Source organism: Dioscorea cayenensis, chromosome 1 (genome assembly GCF_009730915.1).
Source record: "Dioscorea cayenensis subsp. rotundata cultivar TDr96_F1 chromosome 1, TDr96_F1_v2_PseudoChromosome.rev07_lg8_w22 25.fasta, whole genome shotgun sequence".
NCBI lineage: Eukaryota > Viridiplantae > Streptophyta > Magnoliopsida > Dioscoreales > Dioscoreaceae > Dioscorea > Dioscorea cayenensis.
Genome location: NC_052471.1, coordinates 5,318,383 through 5,328,561, shown reverse-complemented (window position 1 = coordinate 5,328,561; position 10,179 = coordinate 5,318,383). Strand labels below are relative to the sequence as shown.

The window sequence follows — 10,179 nt, the reverse complement described above, 5'->3', positions numbered from 1 at the left end:
TAAAAAAGATTCTAATAGAAATTGGGATATTAATAGACCACTTAATCATTGATAATGTGAGGCACAAATTATTAAATGAAATCAGGGACGGAACCAGGACTTATTGATAAGGGGGTTGAAGGCAAAATGTAGAAAAAAAATTCATTCATCGTAACAATTGAACAGATAAAGTCAATTGATTAGAAAATGTTAGTAAGGAAATATATACACAAAAAGATTATTGTGATCTAATATGTGTTTTCCATTATTTGTAAGTCACTAAAGTCAGCATGCTGACAAGATACAAAATAAAAAGGACCAGTGGTTTGGTGCATCCAAGCGCCGGAATCCCGTAATTCATACCATTTTGCAAACATAGTTAAACATAACCTCTGTTAACCCATGAGAAACATTTTGGCCTTTCTTTCCTTTTCCTTTTCATAGTTACAGGTATGCTTGGTATGAATTTACGGTGTTTCCTTTATTCTAGCAAGTCATTAAAATATTGACCATTGTGTATAACTTAAAACCCAAAATTTTTCATACGTGTGTATAATTCATACTGCATTCATTAAAGGATTTATTCTGATTCATTAATAGAATAACAATGGTAACTATAGTATTTATCCTCATTTAAAAAAAAAGATAAAGTTTAATAAATTATTCTTTTATTAAAAATCAGCGTTAATTATTAAGCTTTATCTCCAAGGTTTTTAATAAATTATTAAACATTATCTCTAAGGTTATTAAACATCAAATAAAAATCAGATAAAGTTTAATAAATTATTCTCTTATCCAAATAAAGCCATCGTCTCCACAGCTTCGTCTCTCAATCACATCGCGCGCCGGCAAAGCTCTGCCATGGATCTGAATCATTTGATCCTTCGTTGTCATCGCAACTACAGCAGTAGAAGCTTAGTGGCCATCTTTCTCCTCTTCTGCTTAGCTGCTGGAAGGGCTATTGGGGCAGGAGCCTAGAAGTGGAGGGGTTTAAAACTTGGAAGGGATGAAGGGGCCGCTGGTTCCGCTAGTTGGATAAAGAGATCGCCGGAGTCGAGAGGGGGCTGAAGCCCCCCCTAACCCCCCTGGCTTCCGTCCCTGGCTAAAATATCAAGAGAAACTAACGCCAGCGAGGAGGAAAGACAAAAGGATGCTCTTGGCATAGGTTTCAAGGCACCCAAAGGAAAAAAATTTGCTTAATAAGGCTTTGGTACCATATGTGTGGTGTTTCAAAGCATGTTTTTATTGTATGCCAATGCATCCATATGAACGCATCAACCTAGTTAAGAAATAAAGTTGGTGGGTGATAAAACAAAAATCAAAGCTGAATGAATTGTTAATTATAAAGCACAATCTATGAAAATTAGTAATACACTACCATCTACAACCGACCTTAAACAAAACATTAGACATATCATTTGATCTGTTATTTAATGTAAAATTCATTTTTTTGTTTTTCTTTCCCTTTGACTGGTTAGCCTTTTTCTAAATTACATGTTATAGAGTTTACAAGTATTATCATTTTTTATTAGTTTATTTAGTTTTTGGAAAATTTAAATTAAGCATCTAAATAATATAGATGTGCGTTTCTTTTCCTTTTTTTTCTTTTTTTTTATCTGTTTGAATTTTTATTCATGGTTATTACCTTGGCAAACTAACTTGTCGCCTCTAATTATAGTAATTTAAAGAAAAAAACAATCAAACACCAAACTTTTACCTGGAGTTGAAGAAATAGAAGCAAAACAATTGATAGTATAAAATTTGCCAATTTAGTTTTGTTATGGTGAGATTAATTTTTCTTACAAGAGAATGAAAGAAATAAAAAATACCAAAACATAAGAATTAATGATTAAATAAATAGAAATACAACTACTACTTTATTTCCAGAAAGTTCCTTCATAAAATTTTGACCAAACGTATACAAAATTAACCTTTTGAACTTCACAAATGCAAATTAGGCAAAAATTCAGCATCAAGACCACAAGGCTTTTTACTTTGCTGTTGCTGGTGACATAACTTGCAAGAGCTCCACATTCAGTTCAAAAGGAGCCCCAGGCTGCAAATCGAATTAAGAGGAATTAATATAAACAAGAATTAGCTAAATGTCAATGCCATTGTTTGATCCAAATTGCTACTTTTCCATGCACATTGCAGCTAAATTAGGTTTCACCAAAATTGTGAATGAAATCACAAACGTGTCTTACTGGAATTTCATTCAAGCCATTTTGTCCGTAACCCAAGTCCGGAGGAACAATCACAGTTCTCTGCACAATTTTGAAATCGATCAAGGAGTTCAAAAAATATGGTCGTTTGAGAGTTTGTGTTTTAGATGAGTATTTGCCTAATAAAAGCTGAGCTGAGCATTTATACAGCAAACCTTTCCTCCAACTTTCATTCCTTCAGTTATAGTGTACAAAGCTTTCGGTGGCTTTGGTGCAGCTTGAGCTGAATAAAGCCCATTTGCATTATCTACAAATTCTCGCTTCCTTTCTTTGCCCGGAGGTGATCCAACAGTGAACTCATAAGGCTACTGATACAAAGAGAGGACAAGATAAGGAACATTTGGATGATGCTTGGTATCAATGAGACATGTTAAATTTAGATGGCAAATGTATGAAGACTAATACAATGAAATTAATCAAATCAATAAGAAGAGTTCATTTTGGCGCATTTATACATAAATTTTAACTTTTCACTTGTAAACGGCAACGATTGCATCACCATTGATCAGAGTAAGTAGAATGTAATTTCTAGTAATGTAAAATGGAGAAACTAACAAAGAAGGAAGTGCACACCCTAAGATAATGCACAAAATAAAACTTTTTAGAAGAAAAACCTAAAAGATGCATTTTAGTTAATAAACAAAAGAAGATTAAATTCACAGTTTCGTTCAAATAAAGTATATTTTTGCTATAAAACAAATCAAGATCAGCACCTTCAATTTCACTTACTATCACCTTTTATTTATCCTAAAAATGAACACACATCTTCAGAAGGTATCTGGTCTCTCTTCATCCAAATTCTATTCAATCTCAACTTTGTATATATATAGATAAATATTTTTGACTCGCATAACATCAACCATGTAACCAATTTTAACTCTTTAGTATTGGTGGAGCAAAGCACCAATTCTGATGAGTTATATGACAGACTTGCATAATGTCAGCCATGTGACCAATTTAAACTCTTTGGTATTGGTGAAGCAAAGCACCAATTCTGATGTGTTATATGACAGCCTTGCAAGTAGAGACAAAAAGCCGTATTATTTATTTGTTTATTTATAATGCTGAATGAACAGTGATTTTGCTTGTTCATGAACAAGTTCATATTTAAGGGAAAGGCTGACGTGATATAATTTTTCTCAAAAATATTTTGCCTTTTTTCAAACATAAGCAAACATTAAATTTGTGCTCAGGTATTCATTAGCCGTTCATAATATGCAATGCATTCTAAAATTCTAAAATTGGAGTTCCCAGACATTGAGATGTAGTTAATTGAATTAGAATAACATTGAGGCTATAAATGACCTGCGCAATGATGCGGTTGCCAGCTAAAAGTTTGGATTCACGACTTGATACAGCAGTAACGCCACGATAAAGGCAGTCAAAATGCACCTACATAAACACAAATAACATATTGGGTAATCTATAAATTAGGAAAAGGTTTTCCTATGAAGTTAACATGAAATAAATTGTCAGCTAACCTGAACAATAGAACCCTTTTCAGCTTTTGGACCCTTACCCTCAACAACATCATAGTATTTTAGTCCATCGGCTGATTTACGTGTCAAGATATTAGAAAAACAAGGAGGAAAAAAAAGAGGATAGATACTGTCCTGTGCATAGTAGATGAGCAGATGAACAATGTAATGATAAAAATAGGCCAATGACATTTGCCGATGTTTTGCTAATCCATTGAGCCTATGAGATCACAAAAAAGTGAAGATGGTGACTCTTTAGCATTTCCAAACTTAATCAGTTATAAGGTTTAGACTCTGTTTCACATCAAAAATCAAACGCTGCCATTGAGACATCAAAAATTACGATTTGTCAATCAAAAATGATTCTGCCTTCTTATCATGTAAAAACTACATATGAAAAAGAAACAGTTACTCGTAAAATAATCAAAATTACCATATAAATAGTAACTAGCATAAAAGCCTTGTTATCATTTAAAAACTACATATGAAAAAGAAACAGTTACTCGTAAAATAATCAAAATTACCATATAAATAGTAACTAGCATGGAAGTTCAAGACTAAACAAGATAGCAGAGTTTGCAATCACGTGACCAAGACGAATGTAACAAAATAGTAATTGATGAATGTAACAAGCCCTTCAGTATCCCGAAACTTAATTAGTAGCAAAGTTCAAACTCACTTAATTTTTTTCAAACTACTACCATGGAGACATCAAACATTACCACATGTCAATCAAAAGTTGTTCAGCCTGTTATCAACTAAAAGCCACACATACAAAAGAATCTGTTACTCATCAACAATTAAATTACCAGCAAGGGACTTCAACCATGCAAAAGATGGACTCTTTGCAATCACTAGACCAAGATGAATGTAGCAAAATGGCTGCAAGTAACAAGTAACAAATAACAACAAAACCAATTCAACAGCACCAAATCATATTCCCCAACGGCCCACCAAACCACTCTAAACAGCAGAGTCGTCCATGACACACAAACAACAGCAAATATGACTTGAACCACATAAAAAAGATTGAGATTTTGCAATCACCAGTCCAGGATGAATGTAGCAAAATGACTGCAGGTGGAAAGTAACAAAAAAACCAATTCAACATCTTCACATCATATCCTTCCACAATTCAACAAGCCACTAATTAATAAACAACAAAGCCATCAATGACACAAAAAGAAGAGCAAATATGGGGCCAAACTACATTATAAAGAGAGAGAGAGAGAGAGAGTCAAAGAGAGGGAAACTAACAGGTAGTCATGAACTCCTCCAAAGGGATAGTATTCCTGTTCCTCCTCTCTCTGGCCTGTATAGGAGATGACAGTGCTATCAGGTTGAAAGATATAGCAGAGACCAACAGTGCCTCTCTCCTCAACATTGGAGACGCTGCATGGCTAGGCTTTTGGTTCTTTGACAGTTTTGGAGGTGTTACCGCTTCTAATGGGGCAGAGGAGAGAAAAATGGGGTCAAGAGAAGCTCTATGGAGATGGTGAAGAGAAGCCATGGCCATTGGCGAAGGCTCGAGAGAAAGATGGAGAGGGCGTGGGAGAAGCACAGGCTTCTCTCGTTTTGGGAACGATATCTCGTCAGAGTTCAGCCAATCTGGACCGTTCGTCTTAATCAAGAAAACTGATCGTCTTCAGATGTTTGGGCCGGCCCATGGCTGCGACTGTACTTGTTTTTATAACATAAACCACAGCATGCCAAGGAGTTTATCTTAATTATATTACTAATGAATCTTTTTATTATAAATTTACAAATTATTCTATTAAAATAAAAAAAAAGTACAGGTCAAACATATCATTTCACAAAAATCATACATAGAAGAGAAGTGAGGACTAAAAGTCTTCACTGGGATGTTCTCAAGGGATGATGAAGAAGATGGCGAGGAAGTTTGGTCGAAGGAGGATAGGATGATATGCAGCTAGTCCAAACCATACTGGGGATGTGTTTGGTGTTCAATGTTAATGAGAAGCCAGAACATGTATCAGTCATTGCTTGTTTTTCTAAGGTCGTTGTTTCCCCTATGGTGTGTGTTATCATTTTATGGGGAAGCCGCTCATATCTCCCAAGCACGGTGTCCCTTAAGCATTGTTGCTAACCCATTTACTCCTTTACCGATGACTTATCAAACTTGGATGAGCTTCACTAAGGTGGTATAAACATGGATACCATATGACACTCGCGAGTTCCACTACACTCAAGAAATCCTTAGTGCCTTGAAAGGGCGGATTGTCCTTCCAAGGCGGCTATAAGCGTCAAAGGTGCCATGTTGATGATTGGGAAGCTGTCAAGCACTATGTAGAAGGTGACTAGCATAGTTAGTGGAAATAACTCATGTGTACGACCCATTCATGAAGCAACTCGGAAGGTGAAGGACAATAATTTAGGAGATGAGATGTTCGCTTCTCATCGGGTAAGAACCCGAGGTGATCTACATGGGGCAGTGCCCATAACTCCGATGAGAACAGGATGACCATATTCTCCTGGCATATCTGCCTTGCATAGGGAAGGTGCTTACCTTCCGTGCTTCTCATCAATTCAACCATGAGATTCCTTGGGAGATGAAGGAAACTACAAAGGTAGTTGAAGAGATTTCACACTACAAGAATACCAAACGTCCAGCGCACCAGATCGGCGTCTTTCATAAGGATCCAAAATGACTGGTATTTCAAATTTTGGGATTTATGGTGGAGGTTGTGAACTCCCAACTCGGCCATAAAGGGACACACGTCATTATTGATCTTGCGTCATCCAGCATGATAGTTGGTAGTGCGTTGAATAATGTTGTAATCGCCAATCTAAACAAGCAAGCTTCGTTTAAAAGAAAAGGACGACAATGCAACCTGCATATACTGATGGTATTCACATGTTTATTGGGTGTACATTCAAATGTGTCACAAAAGTATTGGCTGGTGGAGCTGTGTTTGTGCTCCCTAATCATATGCCGAAGGGCGAGGGCAAGACACGTGTCAAGGCATGTGAGCTTCCAGGGATTCCTCGAGATAGGGATTCTAAAATGATTGACCTTTTGACTGGGTGCGGCTCACTTTCAAAATAGTTGTTTCAATTGAATCAATGGAGATAGTAACTAAACCCGAGGCTTCTACTAAGGTAAAGTGTCACGTCCCGACCCGCGGGCCCGCCACGTGACAACCGCCGCGACGATCCCGAGGAGGGACACACACCACTCAACCCTCGAGTCATCGCAAGGCTCACAAAATCCTGCTAAACAACACCACAATAATAAAGGTACCAAAAGCAAAGCTTTCACTCGAAGAATCAACAGTAAAGTGAAAGATATACAAATCACAGTTACAGAGTTAAGAACACTAGTGGATCCACTGCACTCATACAATGCAACCTGATTAACAATAAATAAACAACCTGACTTGGAATGCAAACTGCTAACACTTTGCCTCGCTATGACGACCCAAACCACTAAAACCTGGAAGGGAGGAGGGGGGTGAGTAACCATAGTCACTCAGTGAATGGGTTAGCACAAATCTAACAGAATATCAAAACAAATCGATGAAATACAATAAACACATTTTACAATAACATAAGTAAACTGAAACGCTTCACAATTTCCACACAATGAAAGTGTAATATAAGAAACCTTGGTATTTAAAACCAAAACATAGGTTCTCACGAGCATCGACAAAACCTTAACATGTATAAAACAAATACTTGGATATAAGTTCCCAAAATGAGTAGAAATACCAACTTAAACAAATAAAATTCTCGATCAAATAAGCAATGGCCTAAAAACACTCTCTCCAACATTAGCCGCCGTCGCGACTAAGTTGAGAACCGCCAAGGTCTTCGCACTTTGACGTTGGCTCACCGGTCCCGTGTGGTGACCCCGGGATCCCGATGTATCATCCAATCAGGGCTCTACGCTCCCACCTGATCTGGACAAATCAACACTCAAGTCCACAACGCCACCTCTAAAGGCTGGCCCGTTGGGACCCACTACTGCAGTAGTCGGGCCTTAGCCCGCCGTCACCATCCAAACCAACATATAGCTGTAGCAATAATACAATCTGAATCACTCATGTCACAGGGTCCTTATCCAGGACAAGCATTCACATATCGGGAATAAACATTATTTCCACAAATCCAAAGCCAAAGCATAGCAATGCATATAAACTTTCAAAAAGTATTCCAATCCCGATGTGCCAATACATTCAAAAACATTTCTGTCCAAATGCCAAGAATAACACAATAATATGCGAAGCTCTGAAGCATTGCTTTAGACAATAAAACCAGCCAATATTAAACGCATTATAATATCCACAATCTAGAAGAACATGCCATTCAGAAATAAAAACCCTTTTGTTTTTATAATCATAAATATCAAAAGCATGCTTATACAAGTGAAAGGTTTTACAAACCATTTCTAAAAATAAATACCAATAAGGTAGAAAGGAAACATTAAGTTTGAAATACAATAAAAAAATCGTCAGAACAAACATGGCTTTTGGTCTAGTTAAACCTCAAGTTACTTAGGATCATTCCAGCTTTCTCTTTCTTCAGCTCACTAATTTTTCCTCAAAGTACAAGATTAATCCCCAAGGTCCAGTCAATCACAACCTCTAAATACTTTACAAGTCATGAAAATATGTTCATCTCATCACCTATAATCTCACGTGCCAATATATATTGATTAAATCCTTCTTTACGCATCATCAGTATTTACTTTCACAAGTCTTTACTATTCAACCATTTCTTATACTCAACAAGGTCTTAGATCCTTATCATAGTGCCATTACCTCAACATTAATATTTGCTTCATCTATAATAATCCCATTGTCAAAATACTCACAAGTTCACTATCTCCTCTTAGGAGTATTAAATCAAACTATTATTAGAAATTCACAAGAATATTCAGTTTTTGCAATTCAACACTTGTCATATATATAACTCAAGCTATTCATCATCAACATTCTAAAGAAATTCCATTTAAAATAATAATCATAATCATTGACATCCACCCGATATATATATATATATATATATACCACAATATGATCAACTATAATTAAGCACTCTACAATATACTTACAAGAACAAATTTCATCAATTTCAACATAAGTGTAATTATATACCTTAGCATTCAAGGTTTCATCAGGTTCCATGTACCATATTGATCACATTATGCCTCAAAACTTTAGAAATTATACATCACTAGGGAGATTAAATCATCCATTGAACATACATAATTAATTTCACTTATAACACATAAGCTTAATGAACTCATTGTAATAATCAACAATTTCCATTCATCCACCAAACATGTATGTCCTTAGTAAGCGCTCTCATGATTTTTCAGAGAGTAAACCACAAGTCATTCCAAATAAAACATAGTTTCTAGCGGTCATCTATACTTTCTTCTCATCCATGAAATAGTGATTTAAAAACATGATAAAAGCCATGGAAATCATTTCAGAAAAACAATTAAAAATATTTTTCGATATTCAATTAGAATTGTGCATTCAACATAACCCACTCACAAGACATGTTGCCTCGCATGGAGACGCCATGACATCGATTGGCGGTTTCCTTCCCTTTGGAGGTGCTTTTGCCACCTAGATACAAGCAGGGAATCCAAATACTAATGAACACAAGCATGATAGCTAAAAGAAAATGCATGCAAATGCATTTATACATGTCTAATACTGAAATCTTAGGGTTTTTAGGGCAAAAACATTGTCATTTTGGACCCAAACGACCTCGGAATGAAGTAAACCTAGTTCCAATAAGTTCAATGAATGAAAAAGCTTCAATTTGGATCAAAGAAATACAATAAAAGGCCAAAGTTTTCCGAGTACTACGATACGCTGGGAATGCTACAGATAAAACCCGAACCTTACAAATGGTTTTCTCTCATTTTACAACATCAAACAATGAAATTTTTTGCCACAATTCTCATGAATAACAATTGACAACATCAAGGGCTTTCATTTTAAGCCCAAAAAAACTCCCACAAATCTTGGAAAATCTAAGGTTTTGGTCTAGGTTTCTAAACAATGAATACAATGAAAATACGGAAGAAATACATGGTAAAAACTTGGATAAAGGCTCTTACCTTACTCAAGAGGATGTGGGGAATAAATTTTTTTGGTGTTGGTTCGCCGGAATTTTTTTCGCCGGAAATAGTTAGGGATTTTTTTAAGGGTTCGGTCGGGCGTGGAGAAACAAAGAAGGAGAAGGAAAGAAGAAGGAAGAGAAAAAGATTTTTGATTTTAACTCTCGATGCACTACGATGTTGAGATGCTACTGATGTCATTTTTTTGCTACATTATCGGGGTGCTACGAGTCTTGGGACGTAATCAACGAGTCTTTGAGTGCAAAAAAACTACGAGGAACAGTCGGTTTAACTATAGTAATGGGCTGCTACAATGTTTTTATTCTTTTCTAAATTACTCTATTGCCCTTTTGACACAAGAATGGAAACAAAATCCAAATGACCGAATTGCCCCCTAAATTTG

At 36.1% G+C, this 10,179-nt stretch overlaps 1 protein-coding gene across 2 annotated transcripts; it reads right to left on the bottom strand.

Annotated features, from left to right (window-relative positions):
• Positions 1-1,833: 1,833 nt before the first annotated feature.
• Positions 1,834-5,282, bottom strand: LOC120265639 (peptidyl-prolyl cis-trans isomerase FKBP18, chloroplastic). 2 transcript variants are annotated; one of them, XM_039273624.1, is made up of 6 exons: positions 4,937-5,281; positions 3,683-3,753; positions 3,507-3,593; positions 2,357-2,506; positions 2,184-2,243; positions 1,834-2,035 (listed from the first exon to the last, which is right to left on the bottom strand). In XM_039273624.1, exons 1-6 carry the CDS (start codon positions 5,193-5,195, stop codon positions 1,970-1,972), a joined length of 693 nt encoding a protein of 230 aa, XP_039129558.1. In that variant the 5' UTR covers positions 5,196-5,281; the 3' UTR covers positions 1,834-1,969. The 2 variants fall into 2 exon arrangements, 1 of the variants encoding a protein (XP_039129558.1); XR_005537725.1 differs by having other exon boundaries at positions 2,019-2,035; positions 2,321-2,506; positions 4,937-5,282.
• Between the last annotated feature and the right edge of the window lie 4,897 nt (positions 5,283-10,179).

Bases quoted from the DNA above. Each gene is read 5' to 3' on its own strand.
- LOC120265639 (XM_039273624.1), bottom strand. From the start codon at position 5,195: ATGGCCATGGCTTCTCTTCACCATCTCCATAGAGCTTCTCTTGACCCC. The intron at 3,754-4,936 runs GTTAGTTTCCCT...CACGTAAATCAG, and splicing joins GGAGGAGTTCATGACTACCT to CCGATGGACTAAAATACTAT. The intron at 2,244-2,356 runs GTTTGCTGTATA...AAAATTGTGCAG, and splicing joins GAATGAAAGTTGGAGGAAAG to AGAACTGTGATTGTTCCTCC.